The sequence below is a fragment of the Crocodylus siamensis genome, chromosome 5, assembly GCF_052110815.1.
Source record: "Crocodylus siamensis isolate JL-2025a chromosome 5, ASM5211081v1, whole genome shotgun sequence".
NCBI lineage: Eukaryota > Metazoa > Chordata > Crocodylia > Crocodylidae > Crocodylus > Crocodylus siamensis.
This window is the reverse complement of record NC_143399.1, coordinates 188717247-188740696: the sequence shown is the minus strand read 5'-3', so window position 1 is coordinate 188740696 and position 23450 is coordinate 188717247. Positions and strand designations below refer to the sequence as shown.

Below are 23450 nucleotides of genomic sequence, written 5' to 3'. Positions count from 1 at the left end.
TTCTTTCTGACCCCAAATATGGCATTTTGGTTTAATCTTGAGCACAGAGGCAAGACTCTCTAGCCAGAAACCTCTGGTTAAAGTCCCAGCAGAAGCTTTAGCACACCTCAGTCAAAATCCCCATCCTTGGCTGCAACCAAAGCCTCTGATGAAAGCTTAAAAAAACCTCCCTGACACGTGACAGAAAGGGGGGCTGTGAGGGGTGCAGAATTCTCTCCCAGCCCCCACTGCTCTTCCCAGCAGAGCCCAGAAGCATGGGAAATACTCATAGTAGAACATAGGCACAGACCTATTCCTAAATCATCCCTGACCATTGGGTGTCCAAATCTCATCTTGGACACCTTACTGATGAAGAGCCCACAACTTCCATAGGCAGTCTGTTCCACTGCCTCTCTGTTTCAATAGTGAACAAGTGTTTCCTGATACCCAAACTAAACCTACTTTGCTGCAGCTCCAACCCATAGGTCCATATCTTAGTCTCATTAGCAATACAGAAAAGGGTGTTTCCCCTCTTCTTTATGGCAGCCCTTCAGGTATTTGCAGACTGCTATCACGTCCCCTTTTAAGTGCCTTTTTCCCAAGATGAATATGTCTAGCTCCTTCAGTTTTTTCTCGTATGACTTGCCTTCCAAGCCTTTGGTCATTCTTGTTGCTCACCACTGGACCCTTTCTAACTTCTCCATGTCCTTTTTAAAATGTGAAACCCAAAAGTGTACACAGGGTGAGTCTACACATGCATTTTAATGTGCATTAGTCTATTTTAATGCACACTAAAGCGTCACAATAAATGTGCTGTTTAGCTAATGCATATTAGAATAGGCTAATGCGTGTTTTTCTAGCACCTCAAAATAGAGGTACTGAATTTAATGGGCATTACTTAAAGTGCATTAATGAACATGTAGATGGTCCCACAGTAGTCGAAATTAGGCCTAACCAATGCCAAGTAGACACGCAGTATTCTCAATTTAAAGAAAAAATCAATTTATATTTATTCTTAAAACCAAATGATACTATTTTACCTAGAATGAAGTTGTTCTGCTAGGACAGATCAAGTTGACATACTAGACCAGTAACCACTACACCCTTCACACTGGTTTTGAAATTGGCTTTGTAGCAACAAACTTTGTTGCTGGTGCAAACCAGAAAGGCTCTCTATTTGACTCTGTCTTTGCACTGTTTCTGTACCATTCAGATAGCAGTCGCAGGAAGAAGGTGATGCTTCTGAGTTGTCATGGTTTAATAAAGAGTCAATCGTGTTCAGTTAATTGCTCTCGAACAAATGGTGGCAGCTCCCTTGGCTGGCTAATTCTGGTTTTGTTTTTTATCCCTACTCTGAACATTCAGCCCCCCGATACCTCCACATCACTTTCCCTCAGACTCTTCCCTTGTAAATATTTGTTAGTTTAGTATAGAGTTGGTGACAGTTCATTAGCTTTAGTATTGCCAGCATACATGAAAGCATAGCATTTTGCTTATACACAATACATACTGACTTGCTAACTTTTGGAGGTTTTATGGTATTTGAAATAAAGAGTGAAACACCATAGTTATATTTGGAAAATAAAGGTACTTACTCAGAGTGACTCCAGATAACTTTGGGTCTGAAGTATGCCTGGACAAGCTCCATATCTTTGATCTTCCTCTGTTTTTCTTTACCAGTTTCTATGATCCAGGGCTGTAGCACTGCCAAGAGTTTTGAAATTTTGGAGACAGTTCTGAGGAAATCCCCAGAAGATTAAACCTTAGGTCAAAAGCTCATGCCAATGGTCCACATGCTTTCTTGGAAGCACCAGCTTCTTAGAAAAGAGCACTGTGGTTGTGGTATAACCTGTTTAAAATGTCCTTGGATGGAGCGGATACCATCTTGCTTGCCAAGGTTATACAAATTGGTTCAGTTTTGAACTAGTTATGGCTCCTTGAACCTCCACAAATGAAATAGTAGGTGATTCTAGCAACTGCTTTTCAGAGAGAGGGTCTTTGTAAGAAGACAAATGTACACAGAAGGGGAGTGAGCCTGAAGATTTTTTTAGCAGTCTTTTCTAGACTCTTTCCTGAATAAATAGTTGTAATAGAGTTCTCTCATCCTAGGCCTAGGTTGAGTCATCAGGTAAGTGAGCTATTCTTCTGAAACTATGACTGTGAAAATGAAAGCTTAAGTCATCTCTGTGGTTCAGGCAGTTTTGATAACACGCAAGTGTGTTTTCAGTTGTGCAGGTCTTTTCTAGTTGCCAGTACCCCTATGCTAGTACCCCTTTGCTGCAGGCATGTCATTTTTTTTGTTTGCTATTTCTTTTAATGTGACCATTCAAATTTTGGCTCCATAGCCATTGGTCATATCAGCTCTAAGGTGCTCTGCATATCCTTGATTCCAGAACCACATTTCTTTCTACCTGATAGTTTCATTACCCTTATAGCATAGTGGCCATGCCAGTTCTTGATAGATGGAGGGTGGTTCACTGGCCAGCTACATGGAAGAATTATTTACCATATTTACTCAAATATAAAATGACCCTGAATATAAGATAACCCTTGCATAATTAGATTCTGTATATGGAAAATGTATGAAACTGTTACAGTTTTCCAGGTATACAGTCTAATTATTGGAGGTTTGTCTTGAATTTGTCCCTCTACCACTGTTACAGCAAGGAAACTAATTCCATGTTGTGGGGTGTCAGGTGGCCCCTTTCCCCTCTGCCCTATCCAGTGTCTTCTACTTGCAGCTCCTTCCCTCCAATTTTGCTGTCAGACCCTGGTCCCTCTGTGCACGTGAGAGTGAGGGGCAAATTTGAAAACATTGATTTTGAAATAAACATTGATGTAGGGTATCCATAGGCTTGGTTCATTGAGAATTGATGCATTTTATCTTTTTCAAACTGCTGTAAGTTTTAGAACAGGGACCCCATAAACATGCTTTTAAGCTTTTGTACTGACTTAAATATAGGACAAACTATGCATGATGAGTACCATATAGTTCATTGGACTGGGCCCCAGCAGGGTCAATGATATTTCAAGCCATGGTGACCCCACAGCTTAGCACTGCTCAGTATGTGTGTGTACTCCAGATACTCTCACAAAGGAGCCATGTGCTAATTAGCCACTTACTTATGACTGGAACCAGGTGTTTTTGTCAGGAGTCCTGGGAACCTCCAAAAAGTGATATGCAGATGAGGCACAGGGCAACCTGGTCCAGCTCCACCTCATGGAGCATGGGGGTGGCTAATCATATGCAACAGGCTGAGAGATGGGGCAACAGAGGGATTCTGGCAGAACTCTTTGGAGTCCCATTTGGTGATGTTTGCCATTTAAGGCTGGTGAAGGAACAGGAATCATTGGAAATGGTAAAGAAAGGCACAGATCCCTGTGGGAGTGAAGAGGAGGTAAAAAGAATATTCAGTATAGTGGCTTACCATGACTTTAAAAAGAGTCAGCACTGAGGGGGACTGAGCATAATGAGCGCTACCATGTATCTTACTCTGGTGGGCTGTAGTAACCTTTCCTTGTGGCAGGTTCCCATCGGTATGTTTGCCCAGTACAGGCCATGCGTTTTATAGTCATGTTCAGTGTTGGCTGCATGTAATCAACTTTGTAGTAGTTTCCATTCTATTGAACCCATGCTTATTTTATCAGGAGTCTAATGAGAGAGAATATACTTAATAAGGTACTGATTGTGGGAGAAAACCTTGTGGTATATTCAAGTAAAAATGATAATTTAGTATGCACTCACCATCAGAGGACATGAGAAAAAGCTCATCACCCAAGACTTAACAGTCTTTTTGTGTGTTGAAAGGAATTTTGTATTCCTTTTACCCATCCCCATTGCCCAGAATCTAAAGTCCTATATGAAATAGACAGATTCAGCCAAGGGAATAGCATCTGCCATGGTTGGCATTTCTCCAGCATTGTAGCCAACTGGTAAACCTTTGGACAAAAACTTTCCAGAAAGTCTCCTAGTTCAATGGAAAGCTAGAGATGCTCTTTCCATTTGATGACTTGCTAACTCCAGGGATGTATGTGATCTCTCCTCCTTGAAAGTTCAACCTACTGCTTATCTTTTGTCTCCTGTTTGGCAAAACTTTTCAAAACACTGTAAGATTCAGACCAAATATGGCTCAAGATGTCTGGAGTCTGGAACTACTGAATTTCCCTAAATCATTCTCTCTGGTTTCCCATCTTCCTTGGCAGACCACAGCTCAGTTCTTCAGGAAGATTTTAGCTGATCCAGAGTGCCTGAAAAGTAAGAGATTTTCTCCACAAACGACTTGCATACTTTTGCAAGTGTACAAATACTTTCTGAACCTGGAGCATTTTTGTGCATTTATGCAAATACAGACAATTCGTAGGATCATAGGGCTTGAAGGGATCTCATAAGGTCACCTCGTCTAGCCCACTTTTCAAGGTAGGATCATCCCTGACTAAACCATCCTAGTCAATTATTTGTCTGATATGCTCCTGAAAATTTCCAGGGACGGAATTTGCACAGCCAGCTTGTTCCAATGCTTGACAAGATCATAGTAAGAAAGTTCTTCCTAATCTCCGACTTAAATTTCCTCTGCTGAAGTTTGAGACTGTTGCTTGTAACTCTATCACCTGTGGCCACAGATGTCAAATCCTTTAACTCCTTGTATATCAGCCATTTACTTGCCTAAAAAAGTAATGTGGAATACTGTGAATTCTTACCTGAGTGACAAATTTAAGAATAGTTTAACAGTAAAAGCCAAAAACACTACTGCCTTTCGAGCACATAGGATCTTATCATGTAATTAAACTTGACCCAGTGAACCTTCCTAACTCTTGAGAAAGGTCTCAGGTTAGTTCTTTAACCTTAAAAATTTTCATTTTCATAGATTTTCATAGACAGGGCTTGAAGGGACCTCGGAAGATCGAGTCCAGCCCCCTGCCCCAGGGGCAGGAAGTCAGCTGGGGTCAGCAAAGTAAACATCCAATTGACTCTGAAAGGAATCCAGAGTGGGTGCTAGCACCACCTCTGGCGGCAGTCAGTTCCAGGTCTTGGGGGCTTGGACTGTAAAGAAGTTCTTCGTTATGTCCAGTCTGAAACAGTCTTGGAGAAGTTTGTGACCGTTTGACCTTGTCATCCCATGGGGTGCTCTGGTGAACAGCTGTTCCCCCAGATCCTGATGTACATCCCTTATATACTTATAAGCAGCCACCAGGTCCCCCTTGAGCCTGTGCTTTTCCAGGCTGAACTCCCGTAGCTCTCAGCCTCTCATAAGGCCTGTTTTCCTGTCGTCTGATCATGCATGTGGCTCTCCTCTGCACTCTTTCAAGCTTCTCCACATCCTTTTTAAATAGTGGAGCTCAGAATTGGATACAGTACTCCAGCTGCAGCCTCACCAAGGCCAAGTACAGCAGGAGGATGATATCTTGGGATTTGCTAGAGAAGCATCTATGGATGTAAGCCAGAGTTTTGCTCGCTTTGCTGGCTGCAACATCATATTGGTGGCTCATATTCATCTTGTGGTCAATCATGACCCCCAGGTCCCTTGCAGCCGTGGTGATAGCAAGCATAGCACTGCCGAACCTATAAGCAGGCTGTGGGTTTTTCTTCCTAAGGTGGAGTACCTTGCATTTTTCAGAGCTGGAGGTCATCAGGTTTTCATCCGCCTGTTTTCCAAGCCTGTCAAGGTCAGCCTGGATCACCATCCTGTCCTCAGGTATGGACGTTTTACCCCAAAGTTTGGTGTCATCAGTGAACTTGGCCAGTCTGCTCCTGACAGCAGTGTCCACATCATTAATGAAGATGTTGAAATCTTCAACCATTTACTGTGGCAGGAAAGTGATATTATATGGAGCCATCCTGTGCAGGGATCCTTGGCTTTTCATCATGACACTATTAAGCAAGGAATAAGCCTGTTCTCTGTTTCTGTTCCAATTTTTCCAGCTTCCCATTTGTTTGTTTTTTTGTTCATTCCACAATATAAGAAAGCAAGTGCTTGTGTGTACTGAATACTGCATACTGGAAAGGGCCTTCTGTATCTTAACAAAATAGAAGTTTAGGAAAAATTCAACAGCTTCTGAAGCTTTGGTGCCATACTGGATTTGAGTCTGTGTTTATGTTAGGAGATCCTTTCTTGTATCAAGGATCTTTCTAACTCGTCACCTCCACCCCGTAGGCAGAAAAAGATGACGCTTTCTCTTCAAAACTGTGTAAAACAGTCTCTGGAACATCTTTTCCATGCTCTCTCAGAAGAGCTTTGGCAGCTGTACTTTTAATACTTTAATCTAGTATGCTGGAGTTTGTCTCATTTTTTTCCTGATACTTGTAACAACTTAGCAGTGTTGATGAAGTTCTCACGTCTTACAGGATGTTAGTACTGACTTAAGAGCTGGAAAATGATAATTTACTTGCTAATTTGAGGGTAAATTTTTCACATTGGTGCACAAAAAATTAACTATATGGTTTCTATTGATTGTCATGTAGCTCAGTCCTTTATGAACCTCTTTTGAAAATGTGCATCGTAGTTTATTCCATGGTTTTCAGGCCAGCCCAGAAACACCCTACTGCTTTTTTTTTGTACAGATCCAGAGTTTCACGTGTCATTGGAAACTGTGAGCCAGATTCTGTTCCATCTGTTAGACACATACATGGATGCAGGCACCTAGGTGTGACCCTATTCCACCTTGCTTGAGTCCCTGAAAATAGTTAATAAGTTACTAACTGCTGCTTTTTTATAACTCAATCTTAAGAGTAAAATTTTGATGCATTACAAAAGTAGATGCATTGCTTCCTTGTCAGGGACTTGAACAGGGTAGACTAGAATTGCACTTGATTATTAAAGCCACTTAAACACCCAATAGGTGGAAGAGAATCTGTCCCTAGGTGTCTTAATAACGTGTTGTGAAACCTCATTGAAGTTGGTGAGCATAACAGCTACCCTTTGTTCTGGATAAATGTGAACAGACAGTAAAATTTCCTTATATTACAGTAGCTGAAACAATAGGAGGCAGCATCCACAACACAAACTATATGAAAGATGGGTTAGGGATCTGAACTATATGCACAAGGAGCTTAATAAGGGCCAAAAGTGTGTGTGTATATGTGTGTATGTACAGGGGTGGGTATTGTTTGAAGGAACTGGGTTTATGAGAGAGAGAAGAAGCAGCAACACCACAGAAATGCACGGAGGAGATAACAAAGAAACTCCAGGTAAGCATTTGTAGTATTATTCTGAAGTGCGGAGGAGAGTGGCAAAAGTGCTCTTTAAGGTAGTGTGCTGGCTGTAATGAGGCTTAGAACTATGAAGAAAAAACCTGTTCTTTGCAACTTGATTCCTAGATGCTCAGGGAAACAAAGCTATACGTATATGTTTAGAAAACTAAATAGGGTTGCATCAAAGGCAGCCCTTTATCCATTATTCATTTCTTTTTCTAATGGAAGCAACCTCATTTTGGCAGATTGTTTGGTTCAGAAGTAGTAATTCTGGTGGCAAGCATACAATCCAGTTTCTAAAGAGAGTGAATTGTGAGCTGGATTCTGTTGAACCCCCCTGGAACAAACAATGAAGGTGCTTGGAGAAATCAAACAGGGCCAAAGGAATGAAAACAGAGCCAGAAGGACTCAAAACAAGACCGGAAGCCTTCACAAAAGGAATTTAAAGCAGCATCTGGTGGTTTCCCAAGAAAGGTTTAAGAGAAGGCAGGCAGGGAACAGGCCATTACAAAGTGACTGGAGAGACTGGGCCGCTCAGCTAACCTTCTGTCTTGGAATAGCAAGACTGATCAACGGGGTGGCCAGCAACTCAGCTGCAGTGCACCAACGTGTTTTCTGTGGAGTTGGGAAGGGCAGGAAAGCTTTGGTCAACTTGAAACTTCTTAACAGAGGTGACAGAGGCATAAATTATGTTGAAAAGCTGTGAAATTATCTTGAGAAGAAAATCAAAAAGTCAAGACCACTGTGGAAGTCAGCCAGATGAGAAACAGGGCCAGCCAGAGGATGTGGGTAAGTCCAGATATTCACAACAGCTTTCTCTACTTTATTTGTAAAAAGTAGAAAGGAGAGGGAAAGAGACTTCATCTAATTTTGCAGAAGTCCTGTTATTTGATATAATTTCAAATGCTTCCAGGACACACTGGCAATAGGTCAATACACAGATACACAGCTGGACCTGGATTTGTAGCTCAACCTCAAGAAAAGGAAGTAAAAGACACTTGGAGCGGTTGTGGAATTTGCCATGAAACTTGAGTAATTCTTTGCGGCAGGGTAAGAAGAGAAGAGGAAGCAACGAAGGAGGTAGAAGATTATTATGTGCTTTATAAATGCTCCCTTTTTGGAATGAGCAAAAGATAACTCTGATTTGTATAAGAAGAGGAATTGGTAGTAATGCAAACATGCAGGGAGGCTGATGTGGTGAAAACACTGAACATGAAAAGGAGGAGTGTTGGATATAATAAGGCTGGCCAGGATGTAGAGCATCGCTTTTATCTAATAAAAGCTAAAGGGTCAAAGTTCTGGAGAGACAAGGATCATTCCACAGTTTTTCTTAAGGTTTGGGCAGTATATAGAGGCCTTGCTATTGGTTATATAAAAGGATCTGTGAAATGCATGGAAGTTGTGGACACTGAGTCAGATATAATATTTATTAGCTGGACATACTCGAAACTCTAGGAAATAGGGGATCCAAATTGCCTTTAAACAGGGACATGCCTGGGGAACCAGTACTCATCTAAAAATTCAGAAGATTAGTTTTGAACTTTGGACAATTGGAATTTTATCAAGGAGACTGTGTAGCAGATGAGCTAATACTTGGTTTGGATTTCATTATAGCTAATTAAATCCATGAGTTGATAAATGTCAGGAAAACTGTATTATAGATTCAGTCAATGGAAATTTCCTTTAAAGATGTGGCCCAGTGAAGCAAATATTTTGTGTGCAGTTGATTTACAATGAAAAACATACCTCACCTTCAGAGGCAGCAGCATATAGGAGCTTCCCAGCAGAGAAATTATGGGGACTAGCGAGACTTAATTTGAGACAAGGTCTCCAGAATTTTAGCTGCAAAAGTCTTGGGTCTGAAATCAGAGTTGGATCCATGTTCATTTGCTGAATATTTCAGGTAAACAACGAATAATAAAATGTGAACCACGGGATCTAGTAACTGCTGGTATAGATGAAAACAACAAGGGGGAAAGGTGAGTTCCAAAAGTTTCTGTTGGACCTGTTCCAGGGCAGTTTGATAAAACCTGAATTTTTCATGTCAGGGCAGTTTGCAACCTGAACTAAAGACAAATTGCTCAGTTTCTTGGTGTGGCTTTTGCTTCAATGAGTGCCACTTCTCTGCTCAGGTGGAGCCACGACAGTGCTTCTGCAGAGCTGATTGCAGAAGTGTGGTTCCCTTTGAAATAACAGCTGTAGCAAACACATGATGCAACTCCATGATCTTCCCCAGCTGTTTGCTACAGCTGCATATACCTCCTGCCTAATTCACAAACCCTCAGCCTCGCACAGGAACAAAACTTGCCCTTGCAAAGAATCCAGATTCATGTCAGTGAAGCTGAAATGCTACACTTCAGTGGAGAATGACAGAACAGTCTAGGAGTCTTTCTTGTAAGGAATGAGTAGTTCTGATCCAACACAAGATTGATACCGTGGAAAAACATTAAACAGCCAGTCACCATATACCAGTAACAAAGGTGGAAGAAGGCCATTGAGGAAATCCATCAGGAAAACATAATCATACCTTCAGCCATTTTTTTTAGCCATTGTAGTTTTGGTTAAGAAAAATCTTATGGCAGTACAATCTACAGTCTATGTAGGCTGTAATGAAATAATTTAATTAATTTCACATGTTTCTTATCCAGTACTATGAACAGATGATGCTTTGGATACTATAGTACAGGGATAGCTAACCTGTGGCCCAAGTGGCATGGGCAGCCTGTAGGAGTGGCATGCAGCAGACTGGGGAGAAGACAGGCAGCACAGTGGCAGATAGGGCAACAAATAGTAATGAGAGCAGCAGATCAGGCATAGGAAGGAAGGTGTAGGACTAAATTGTGGCATGCCTGCCAAAAAAGTTAACCCCTACTGCTGTATAGATCAGGTTGCGTTTCCACACAGGGTATTAAAAGTTAGCACTTTTAATACTGGTTATTGCAACAGGATCCAAAGGGCAAGTCCGTGAAACTTTGGGTAGTGGCTTACACATTCTGTTGTGCATCTTTTTCATCTGAGAGGCTAATGGAGAAGGAATTGAATGGCATGTCTCTCTCAATGTACTTGTTATTCCAAGATGATATCCTTTTTGTGCTGGCTTCTCTGAGTAGAACCTGTCACACTTACAAATGGCCTTTGGTAAGCCTCAAGTTGTTAATTAAAACTGAACCTAAAAAACCTGAGGTATTTCAAACAAGAGGCAATTTAGCTTGGGCACATCATTCATTGGGGAAGGGAGTGTACAGACAAAAAGAACATAGAGGTAATGCAGAACTGGCCATATCTCCCCAGGCTCTCACAGATGTGGACACTTTTGGAAGACTCTTGTCCTGTTAAAGTTATTTTATTTGTGGGGCTGCCAATATGGTCAAACTGTTGGATGTGCTGGGTGAGGAAAGGCTTCCCAGAGAGGGAACATGTTTCACTTGTTACCAGAGCATGGTTTGGCATTTGCAGTTCAGAGTGGACTCTGATGCCTTATATCTTGGCCAGCCTTTGTTTGAAAATCTCTTTCATATTGGGCACAGATACTAGTGTGTGTGGTTTGACCCCAGATCAGAAAGAATTGTGTAAAAAATAACTTATTACAACAGAAGTTGTAAATTCTCTGGAGATAACTTATTGCAACCTGAAAGGAGTTCTTGAGAGTAGTTATATATATATATAACTACTCTCAAGAACATTTCGATCACTGTTTGTATGGGAGGAATGTTGTTGTCCAAACGGACAGTTCACTGGTGTTATAAATTTAGGAATACAGGACGGCAGCTTGCAGATGGCTTTGTTGGGATCCAGTGTTTCGTGAACTAGGGGAGTAAGGTGTTGGCTGCTGAAGGGAAGAATTATTGCTATGATGAGCAGATAATTATCACCTCTCTTCCCATAATAAGTGAAAATGGAATAGTGGAGGTGGACTGCAAAGCATCTAAAGGCCTCTGAAAGATTCTGATATTGAAATAGTGTGACCAGAAAATCATTTGGCAAATGCAAGTACTCTGAACTGTAGTATCACCTTCAACTATCACCAATAAAGCTTTGATTACTTTAGGAAAGTTTGGAATTGAAAGACAAAATATTGTTTATCATATTGGAAAACCGGGTGGTGATGGATTGTGCCACTGAAGAAAGAAGTTCTCAGGTGCTGTAATGTTTTCAAAACAATGGGACATTTGGGAAACATTTGAGTTGCAAAAACCTTAATTAAATAAAATTCCTTTTTGGCAATTTAAAGACTTGATGAAGGGAATTTGATGCAATTGTGATGCAAGATCTCATGGGGGACCAGTAGAGGTGCTTTTAATGTGTTTAGGCCTCTACCTGAGCTAGTGTTTGGCAGTTATTTATTGGTATCTATGCACCAATTCATGAATTATACAGAGTGTCCCTTATGAGGAACTAGGAGGCTGTGAATATAGTAGAGCTCCTAGAGAATGTATTCTTAACCCAATTTAGTGTCCCAGGAATCTTGCAAACTGCTCAAGGGATGAACTTCTAATCCACAGTGTTGCAGCTTGATTTGTAAGATTCTTTTGATTTGCGTCCTATGCAACCATAATCCAACAGACTGAAGAACACCTTCAGTTGGACTCTAGGAGCGAGGCCAGATGAGCACACACGTATAGTTTGTGGTGCTGCAGACCCATCTGCGGCGCTACATACCGCATGCGCACACATGAAGGTATTTACTGGGCTGCTAATTTGCAGTGGAGCAGCGCACGTGCCACCTGAAATCAGAGCCTGACTGGCCAGAGCCACACTCCAGCTGCCGGCAGGCTCTATGCACCCAGCTCACTGCTGCTGGAGCCTTGGGAGGCCCCGAGGTGCTGGCCCCAGCCTCCCCACCTCACCAGGGGCAACTTGCTACGTGCCAGAGCACGCATACATGGGCGTTCCCCAGGGACAGGTAGCAGCCACACAACTTTGTAATGCTGCTATCTGTCCCTGGGGAAACACACATGTGCTCCATCTGGACCCACTTTAGGATTTTACCTGGGTACCTGTATAGAACGGCACCAAAGGGCTGAAAGCAACATACCCTATTCCTTTTGATGACTTACTGAAGAGCAAAGAATTTATAAAATATATTCCATGATTCCTCATGTTTGGCCTGAGCTATGGACCCCAGAAAATCTTCTATGTGGAAAACCTGAAGAGGAACAAAGGGACTTGGACAGTTTGGATTATGTGGAGAATATATCATCCAAAACTGGAGAAGGGACCACTTAACTAGAGGAAAATTAAAGATAGCTGTGGACAAAATTAAGATTCTCTCTCTGAATTAAAGTTTTATGGGGAAAGGGCTCCATGTGGTATGATTCCACAAGTTATAGAAGGAGGTTGCATAACACTTTGGAGTAACCCTGTAAATAATAAATGAATAAATGAAGTGGTATATAGGATACAGTTGGGCACAGGGACAAAATTCCAATTACTGGCAAGTCCCTGGGAGGTCTTAAAAGGAAGACCGCTTCAATGCACCTGCCCCTAGAGCCTGAGAGAGTAGTCAGAGAAATGGGCAGATGTTACAGCTTCGTTAACAACCTCTCCATTAGAAATAAAAAAGGTTTGTCTCAGGCAGCAGAGTCCATCAAAATAATAGACATTCATCGGGAATTTATTAAAGAAGACCCTTGTGAGAAGTTGAAGGGAAACTGGACAAGGAGAAAAAGTCTCCAAGGAGATTTGGATAGGAGTACAACCAGTTTGGGCTACTGATGTGAAAACATCTTGGAAGAAAACAGTATATAAGTAGTCAAGCTTATATCAATTCTAATTAATAAATTACTTCTTTCTGTTTGGAAATAGGCCAAACAGGATGTCACCATTTTGGATTCCCTCGTGATGGTAGACAAACTCAACTGGTGTTATGATAGTGGTTGGGTGACCCTTGTTGGAGCTGATGGATATGATAGCACCCTTCTTCATTTGAGGTAAAAATGAAGAGCAAATAAACTTTTAATGGAGAAGATAGGCGCCACTGTCTAAGAACACAGGCTGTATGCCAGGCCAAACAGGACTCTGGACAGGTTTGACTGGGGGATAGACTAGATGATCTGCTCAGATCCCTTCCGACCCTAGAAACTATGAAACTATGAAAATGTAGTGAGCTGTGGACGGATGAGAGAAATGGCAGAAGCCCTGCAGAAGCACACAGAAAGAAAGGAAGTGGGGGAAAAAAACCCCAAGGGACAGCCAGAAAGGACTTGGAACATTACCTTGAAAAACAGCCAAGAGGACCCTCGGGGGCAAGACAGTCCTGACTTCATCATCATTTTTTCCCACTGAAGAAAATGACTGACAAGACCCCTTATTTTGGCTAACCTTTTGGGTTCAGCAGAATAACAATAGGTTGGATGGTTTAGGAATAACGGAACAAAATCAAAAGATCTCCTTTCTGAAGGATCTTTATTATTAGCACTTTGGAGGTTTGGGGAGTTTTTGATTTGTTTTAGGTTTTGTTTTTGTTTTTTTCTTGTCTCCATTTGCTAGTAGAATGGCATATGCCTGGTATCTGAGCTGTCATTAAGGGACATGGAGAAACCAAATGAACAGGTAAGAAATGACCAGTTAACATATCATACTGGTTTACATAAAGGTGAGGTAGCTTTCTAAAAAGAAAAAATCTATGCAGAAATGAGTTATTGAATATGGTTTTATTGTTACAGTTATCTATAGAAGCTTAGTGCTCCAATGATTATTAGAAAAATGATTAATTTACTGTTTTCTTTGCGTACCTTGCAATATTTCTAGATGCTGTTTCTTTTGCCTAATTCACTGAAGTGGCTTAATAGTTACATTTGTAACCTCTAGCTACTCTTAATTTTTCTGTCAGTGTATCTTTGACATCTCCTACTTAATGATATGTTAATTGTACAGCAGAACGACTCGTTCTTCAACATGCAGATTACCTATTTCAATTATAGCCAAATAAATCTCCATTCCTAATGACTAAGCATTTCTTTTGTGCCCGCTTGCCGTATAATGGACATTTTCTTTTCCACTGAAAATTACTCTTTTCTTGACGACATTTATGCACTTTATTCTAAAGGTGAAGAGATGGTGATTCACTCTGTTCCACTGGGTTTATCCATATTCAAATTGTCATATATTCTGGATAGCCTGACATTTTTTCCCTGTGTTATTTTTCTGGAGTTCAGGCATAAATTTATATCTTTGCCTAAAGAAAGAGATCACACCTATGTAAAACATCACAAAGAAGTAAACTCACTTGTCATCCCTTGGGCCATGTTTTGCATCCTCAGTTCCCCAGTGACTTTAATGCAAAACTGTCTTTATGGTGTAATATTTAACTGATTTAAATATCAAACAGCAGGGCAAGAAAGTAACACCACATCATCACAGCACCTAATTCTGTTTAACATAATATAATTCCTTGCCCGTGAAATGCCTCCCAAATTGGCTGGCCTGCTAATGTCAGTCTCCAAAGTCAATGAACAGCTGAATAAAATGAGGGGGAAAGAGCCTTGTGTTATATCTGAGCTATGTAACTTTGCTGCCAAGTTGGCTCCCTCTTGGGGGATGTGGCCAGCCGCTGGGTGCCTGTGAACTAGTGAACTTGGGCAGCCAGGCAGCTGCTGGATGGGGATTCCCTTTGTCTGCTAGTGCAGTGACCCAGGAGGCTTCCCCTGCTGCTCACAAGAAAAAAAATATTGGCAAATTGTATCTGTGTGGCCAGAGTTCCTGCTTCATTCCAAAGAGCCCTAGCCTAGGAATTTGTGGCACCTTTTCTTTCACAAATAGATCCACAGTGCTGCAATTTTTATTTTTAAAATGAGAATGCAGCAGTTGATAGTGCACATTAAATGATTTATTTTCCAAGTTTGCCCAAATACTGACATCCATTCAGTAAATTGTACAATGTTACAAGGATGTGTTTCTTATGTTTAATTGGTTTTCATATTGTAGCAAACACTTTAATCTCTCTAATGTTCTTGAAGATGTCAAAGTTTGCATGCTCCCTGGTTTGTGGTTTAATTTTTTTTTTAAGTAGCATAGATGTATGGGACATTTTTGGAGTACAGTGACATGAAATGTGGCAACAGTGCTAATAAGATAAGATTAAAAACAAAAAAAATGTAGGACATTTATGCAGATAGATGACGGGGAGTATACTGTTACTATCACCTGTGCGTGAATTTCTTCAACCCCTGTACATATCCTAATAATCAGATGTGTTACATTATAGATACCAAGTTTTTTGTTTTGTTTTGCTTTTATTTTGAAAGGACTACAGTATGCAGCCTTTCTCCCAGACAACAGCAAAAAACAAGGTGAAAAACTTTTACACCATGTGGTCTTGAATTCTGTTATATTTTCTGTTATTTTCTACATTTCTGTCTTCCATTAGGATAGTTTAGATTATTACATTTTGAGTTTTGAGTTATTATATTAATCACTGTCATTATCCATATCACTTTAAATTCTGAGTTCAGTCTACATTATGTACCTGTAGTTTGATTTTTTTTTTTTTTTCTCCTTGGGGGCTGGAGGTGGTTGTTCATTTTACACTTCAAGATGTGTAGTTGTAATGGTTCCCCTTTAATCAGTCATTTTTGGAGTGGCTGATGACACCTGGTGGTATATTTCATAAATGCAGACTTAACCATGTTTGCATCTGGGCATATTTTAAGCATTTTTACCTGTTGTGACTAAAACATTGGCAACTAGATTTTAAGTTGCTTAAATAACTCTGATTGCCTGCAAGAACAATATATTGGGAGCAGATTCTGCTCCTGTTGACTACCATATAAAGTGATGGACATATATGTGGTCAGCTTAGAAGAAAATTTATAATTTATTCCTGATTTTTTTTTTTCTGTTGAAGTCAATTGTGGAGCTTTTATAAGGGACCTGTTACCTTTTTTTTTTTTTTTTTTTTTTTTTTTTTTTTTAGTTAATGAGTATTGTACATAAGTGAAAGTTTTATTTTACATACACATGTACAGTAAATGTAAACTGAAATTTGTTTCATAATAAAATGAATGAATGAATTGGGATATTTGTTTTTAAATGTCTATAATGGGAATTCTGTGGGAGGTATCTACTGCTATTTTATATAAGGGTATTTATGATTTCTGGCTTGGACAACTTCCTCTTGCCAACAAATATATTTGCACATGGTTATAAAACTGTGCATCTAGTGGCAAGTATATTTCCACAAGTGAAACATCTGGAATATACAAAAGTATTTAGCTCTTTGAATATTCACTTCTAAATCCTGAACTACATAATCCTTTGGTAAAGTAACAATCTATCAGTAGCCCCATTAAAAGGCCTTTAGCCACCTTGGCTTTTATTAGGGCAAATCTTTGATCAAAAGTTAGATTACTTTTTCTTTAATGGCCCTCTTGCTGTTGGATAAAGTTTGCAAAGTTCTGTAAAGAGTAAGAGTGTTATAATAAATAAAAAGGCGCTCAGATATGTGTTTCATCTTGATTTTTTTTTTGTTAGTCCAGGAATAAATGAAAGACAGCCACGATGTAGTATTTGTTAGCTGTTTCCAAAACATTCTGAAGAAAGAACCATACATTGCACTGCCTTTTTCTTTGTTGGGGTTTTGTGATGTAAGAATGTTTGTAGGTTTCAGAATAAAATTAAATGTGTCATCCTGAGGCCCACAATAGCAGATCCAGTGAATGAGGAACACAAAAATCTGACAGATTTCCTGTTCATCTTAACACCAAACATAAGTAAGCAGGGTTCTGAGCTCAGTGGGAATGTGGTTAAGATTTTTAAAAGTGCTATCCCTGCATTTTGTCATAGATGCTGACTGTCATAGAGTGTAGGGGATTTGGGTGTAGGATTACCCACGATACCCTTTGTTCTGGAGGTGTTTTCTTTTGAGGTGCATTGTGGTCACTCTTCTGTGACAAGGGAAGAGGAACTGTCACCTCTTTGTATAAGCACCATCTCTTCAATGGCTGTGGAGGCCACTCACACACATGGAGTAAAATGACAATAGTTCCCAGGCATGGGAAAATGAAGTGAGGATTGTTAGGATTTTGAAGCAGCCTTTAATGTGGTGAGAACATCTCTTTGAATAGTTAGTTCCACCTCCACAAAATGAGTTTAAAAGTAATTTGATCGGAGTTTATGAAAGTCATGTTTATTAAGAAGGAAGACTGCTTTTAGAGTTTGTTTGTTTATTTCCAAAGAATGGAAAATCAATCAAAAAGTAAAGTATTTGCCATTAAAAGGAATCAGTCCTACGTGCAATAGAGAAGCTATTTCCCCTATGTATGGGGAAATCAGTGGCAGGTCAAATAACATCCACAAATATAAACACTAAAGGGTGGCCACTAGCTATTCGGTCTCTGTTTTAATGTTAGAGACTCCTAGGGCTGAAGTCTGCCCCCAGATGCAGGCATGCTGCTCCCTCTGTCTTTGTGAGGCTTGTACACACGTACCAAAGGTCAGAGTTTGGCTCTTGAGGCTAAATTTTCAGGGAAGAATGTATCAAAATGTCTTTATCGGCCCAATCAAATTCTTTATCTTCCGGTGGGTACTTGAGGGACAACCCAGTGATATCTAGCTCCACACACAAAATATTTTTTTCATTGTGAATTGTGTGAGGGTTGCTTAGTACTATGTTCATCATATTATTTATTCTTCATGGTTTGCAATTTAATACAGAAAACTTGTCAGTTCAAATAGAGCAAAAGGCTTTTTGGCCCCCACTTCTAATACATAAGAATCAAGAACAGGACAACACTTCCATGGAAGGGGATAATAGTCCAAAGAAAACACCTGTAAGGTGAACAAACATTTTTTTTGTTTAGTCTAACAGTTAAGGACCCAAAATTAAAAGTTAGTCGTTAATACATCATATAAGACTAGAACCCAAACCAACTTTTTTACTATGGGTAATTTTTAATATACATTTTGGGACTTAGTTCATGCTTGGGTTTGTGTTAATAACCAAGCACTTAAAAGAAGGAAAACCTAGCAGATTTGAGTTATAGTGTGTTCAATCAACGAAGCTGTTTAAGCATATAGTGTGTTGCCCCCCTGAAGTTTTAACACAAACAAGGTACAATGCACTTCTTCAAATGTTTATAATGTCTCATTGCTGCTGGATTTTAAGAAGTATCAATTGTTCTTAATTCCTGCAGATATTGACAGAATATCATACCAAATTATTTTGTATCTTTTGTAGGACTGGGAAACAGAAAATCATGACTGGTATTGTTTTGAATGCCATATGCCTGGAGAGGTGTTGATATGTGACCTGTGTTTTCGTGTGTATCATTCCAAGTGTTTGTCTGAGGAGTTCAGGCTTAGAGACAGCAGTAGTCACTGGCAATGCCCAGTTTGCAGGGTGAGTACCTATGAGCTTTAACGTGCTGATTAGAGGGTTGATTTCATTAATAGTTTCATTAAGGTGTCACAGATTGGCCAGGTTAATGGATTAAGCATTGCTATTGAATCAATGATAAGTAAGCAGGGCACCTAAATGAAGATTTCAAAATGTTGTGCATATAATAGACTACATTTTTGAAGACTAGAAAATTTGCAAAATGCCTAAAATGAATACAGTGCTTCCTCCCTGTAAGCCTTTCTGGTAAAAATAAATGCTTCTTATCCTGTAGTTTTGAGTTTTAATCAGTTTTAAGTAATTTTATGTAAGTGTGAAATTCAGCCCCTTCTTAGAAAACCTTTATAGCGAGGTTACACTGTATTTAGACAGAGCCTTTGTATCTTTCATACTACTCTTTTTGTGCCTGTTAAATATTTTGAATTGTATACACTTGTATTCGATTCTGGGGTAGCTTCTGTTATCAGTGTTACTTAATTCATGGAAAGAGAAAATGGAAATGAAAGCTATATTACTGGGAAAGACCAAATGGAATAGGCAGGTAGGTATTTAGATAGCTTTCATAATTCTATTTATTGATTTTTATTTTTTTTAATTTATTTCTATGAATGCACACAGTATACTGTGTTGGAATGTTTGTAGAAAAGTGTGTATGTATGTCGGTAATGTGTGATTATAGTGTATTGTAGAAATCTGTATCATCAGGAAATAAATTCTGTATGAGATGCTGCTTTTTATTGACGGTCATTTTAAAAATGTAGTATATATTGTACCATAATGTAGTATTTTAATGAACATATTATTAAAGCTTTTGCTTTATTGGAATAAAATCATACATTATAAAAATCAGGGGCATACTACTAATGAGGACTGCTTCATAATATATGGGATGAAATCCTGGCTCTTATAATTAATTAAGAATGTTCCTACTGGTTTCAGTAGAGCCAGGATTATACATTGCTTTTCCTTTAAAATTGTTGTTGTTGTGGGTATGGTATAGGGCGAGATTAAGGTTTCTTTGTGCACTGTAAAAATGACCACAGAGCTGTGCTATTGCTGGCCTTGAATCAGTCAAATGCACCTATTTCCTATTACCTTTGCATGTGTTTAAGCAGTAAGGGACACTCTGAGGCTTTATCAAATGGAGGGAATAATACATGTGACTGTTTGAAAAGGGTATGATTCGTACAGAAAGGCACAAAACACCATAACTAGCTCTATAACATTGGAGTCCTGAAAGGGAGATGAAGAACAGCTACATAGAAAATGACAGTACTGTGCAGAGTTGTCCAGACTAGCTCCACATGTGCAAGCTCTGGAAATAAAAGTAGTGTAACTGCATTAGCACAATGCTGCGGTCCATGTAATAACTACTTTTCAGCAGAGGTAATTAGCTTGGCACAGCACTGCACACTTACAGCTACTCTGTAGAGCTGTGGAAAACTTTGGTCACTGATTCAATTTGGCAGAGATTCGGCCTGATTCAGCAGCTGAATCTCCAATCCGAATCGAATCAGGAGACCCTTTAATCTCTCCAAATTGAGCTGGAACCCTCCAAATCGAATCGGAGAGATTTGATGATTTGGACACAGACACAGCTTTAAATGTTTTTTCTATATACCTCGAGGTACCATGTAGCTCATGAACGCTGCAATGCTGGGTTTCTGAATGGTGAGATGGTGGGGCGTATAAGTGTCCCACAGGAGCCGCTGGGGGCTCCCTAGCATGCTTGGCAGTGGCCTGGAAGTGGATGAGAAGCACTTTTGGGTCTGCTGTGGGGCACACTGGGGACCCTCCCCCTACCCCTTGGCTTGGCGACTGGTGTCTCCTGGGTCTGGGGGGGCACCCAGGATCCCCCTGCAGCCAATTGCTGAGCCAGCAAGTGTGTGGGGGAGGGTGTCCCTTGCACGCTCATCAGTGGACCGGAAGTACTTTCAGTCCATTTCTGGATCCACTGCCAAGCACGCAGGGGACCCCCCTGTGTTCCTGTGGGATGCTCCATCCGTCTCACCGTCTCAGCGTTCACAAGCCGCACCTGGTACTTCAGGGTACGTTGAATGCTGTGTCTATAGCCGAATCGCTGATTTGCCGAATCAGCATCAAATCTTCAGATTCAGATTTGGTCAAATCAAATCGGGACGAAGATATGAATCAGTGAATCGAATCACTGTCCCCTGATTCAATCTGAATCGAATATGGCCTGTTTCACACACCCCTACTACTCTGCTTCTGGTTCTGGAACCTAGCTGGAGCAAAACTAGCTCTCGTATGTCTTCATGGCACTTTTTTGCAGTGCACAGACCATGTACATTCCCTAGACCAACAGTTCCCGAACTATCAACCCTTGAAATTTCTTATCAGCCAACCCGGGGCCCGTGTTAAACTTTTAACTGAAAACACTATAAAGATGCAGAAATCAGTGCAACATGCAGTGTAGCTTTGCGTACTGAGACTCTTTACAGATAAATGACTTTTGACGACAGCACGTTTCTTAAGGTGCTTTCTTTAGGAGACAAGCTGTTCCTTCTGACTGCTATCCTGACATCAGTTGTAGAAGCACAGTGCCTTCTGATTTGTTGAACCCAGACAACTTGAGAGCTGCAGACTTAAGAAAGTGTTAAAGCAAAATCCATTCTAACAAAAGGAAAGGACTAGAAGGAAAGGAAGTGGTCATGAAAAATGGATGAGATTATGAAAAAGAAAAGGCAGATTAATATTTTCCAGATGAACATACAGAGCAGATCCCAAAATTGCGCTGTTGCCCATTTAATTTCATCATGCAGGGTGAAAGCAAGGAATGCACCCCAGAGCAGTTCCACAAACCTTGTAATTTTTAAATAAATCCATTTTCTGTTCATTGTGGATAGACACACAACTCCCAAATAGGAATTAGAAGTAGACCAGATACACACTGCTGCTTTAGTACAAAAGGGGCTTGAAATTACATATGGAGAGGTCTACACGAAACTACACATATACGCAAAGGGCAGCTAGTTTTAAGATAAACTACTTTCATCTTGGGATCTTGAAATCCTTTAGTTTACAATGATGAGATTGAACAGACTTTTTACCAGAAAGAAAATATTGTGAAGGTCATCTTCTCCCACATAAGATGTAATTGTGTCTATTGTTCCCTTGTTTTAAACTCTTAAGAACTCATATTTTGGATTTTGTAATTGGTTTGCTTTTTGCTTCCTAGAGCTTTACCTCACTCATTGGAATTAGGTAACAATCAGCTGCTTCTTTCCCAAAAGATTTCTGTTCTGTTGTATAAATGCCAGTGACACCCTAATGGCATCCCTGGCTTTCTGTTTACCTAATCAGACCCACTTCTCACTTTAGCTCTCCAAAGATGACTAGTTGGGTTTTTCAGGCTCTGGAGGTATGAGGTAGTATCAACTCCCATACCCCTAACCATAGAATTGAGGATTCTTTTGTTTTTTTCTACTCTCATCTCTTAATAGGTAAAGCTCTATTCTAATTTTGTTCCAAGAGTCAGAGAGAATCCAGTTTAGAGATCAGTGGCTGATGTCCAAAGGGCATAAGAGAGCTTAGCTATCTTGTGTAAAGGCAATGGGATTTGCTTTGCATTATCAGCAGGAAATATTCAAGAGAAGTAATATCTAGGACAAATATACATGTCTAATGATACCCTATTTTGATAACAGTATGCAGTGCTTTCTTCTAAGGATCTCAAAGCTCTTAACACAAGTAAAGCAGAAACATGTTTGAAACCTAATATATTAGATAAGTAATCTGAGAAGAGTTCATTCCTATGTAAAGATTGCCCCTATAATACTGCCAGGGTTAGCAAGTTTTAGGATTATTCTGTTCACAATTATTGGTTGTGCTGGATCATTCGACCTGTGCAGCTTTATCTTGCACACCTGACTACTCAGAATCATTTGATAAAGGATTCTGTCAAGGAAGTTTTCAAAATTTTAAAATATGTTTCCCTCTCTTCTGTTTACAACAATCCCTCAGAAACTTGGCTCTCCCTGTTTCTCTTGTTTCCTTGCTGAAATGCTTTTCTCTGTCGTATTCGCATGAGTGCCGAATTTCTAGCTTTCTATTTTTGAAGTGTCACTCTGAATATTTGGGATACCAGATGGTTCTCAGGCTTGGTAACAGGATACAGGGGTTCATATACAACGTACCTTGAGAACTGTCTGGTATCTGAAATATTCAGATTGGTACTTCGAAAATTGTCACTGACTGCAGACTGATCATTGGCTTACTTGAAATAAATCCATGCTTTCAGGGCAGGTCTTTCTAGATAAGGTACAGCAGAGATATCAGGTGTCAATTTGATACAGAGATTGGATTAGCCTTTCACCTCTATTGAAGTGGCCCCTTCAGGACAGGGTTAAAGCAAATTAAATCAGTTTGGGATGTGTAAAGCTTGCACTTGTGTTGCTGCCTGTTGACTGGATAAAAGGAAGAATTTAGTTTTCCACTGCTGTTAATTTGCACCTTTTAGAGAAACTAAGAAGAAAAACCTGGGGAAAGTACTCAGTCATTTGTTTTGTAAGAATAGATGCACACAGAAATCTATATGGCGTTTATACAGAGAATAAAACAGGTCAAATTGTGAGTATAACCAAATTCAATTAAGTCTCTTTTAGTTTGTTTAAAAAAAAAGGATGGAAGGTCTGGCCCAAATTCAAATTGGTTCTACAGGTGGCAAGGTATAGGAATACCAAAAAAAATGTCTCGCCCTGGGAAGGCAATTCAGTTTGGTTGAGTTGATATCAGTACAATTGATAGGGAGAGGCAGGCCCCTCCAAAGGGACAATTCAGAAAGGCCAGAAGCATTTAGAAGTAGCTGATGGGAAATGTTAGGGCATGGAGGGGGGTATATGAATGCTTAGTTCTTTCAGGACCTTAGGTGCCTGACTCATATTGTTCATAAGGCACGTCCATTCACTTGATATTCACAAATCCCTA

At 40.0% G+C, this 23450-nt stretch overlaps 1 protein-coding gene across 9 annotated transcripts in view; it reads left to right on the top strand.

Annotated features, from left to right (window-relative positions):
* ZMYND11 (zinc finger MYND-type containing 11) overlaps window positions 1-23450 on the top strand; it is a 178393-nt gene that overhangs the window by 125221 nt on the left and 29722 nt on the right. For 7 of the 9 annotated variants that reach the window (XM_090047563.1, XM_090047559.1, XM_090047555.1 and 4 more), the window contains 2 exons: window positions 15415-15459; window positions 18345-18506. The exons of 1 other annotated variant lie outside the window; for it this stretch is intronic. In XM_090047563.1, the coding sequence (XP_089903689.1) occupies window positions 15415-15459; window positions 18345-18506 (207 nt within the window). The remainder of the gene's footprint in view (window positions 1-15414; window positions 15460-18344; window positions 18507-23450) is intronic. One more of the 9 variants, XM_090047562.1, reaches the window with a different exon arrangement.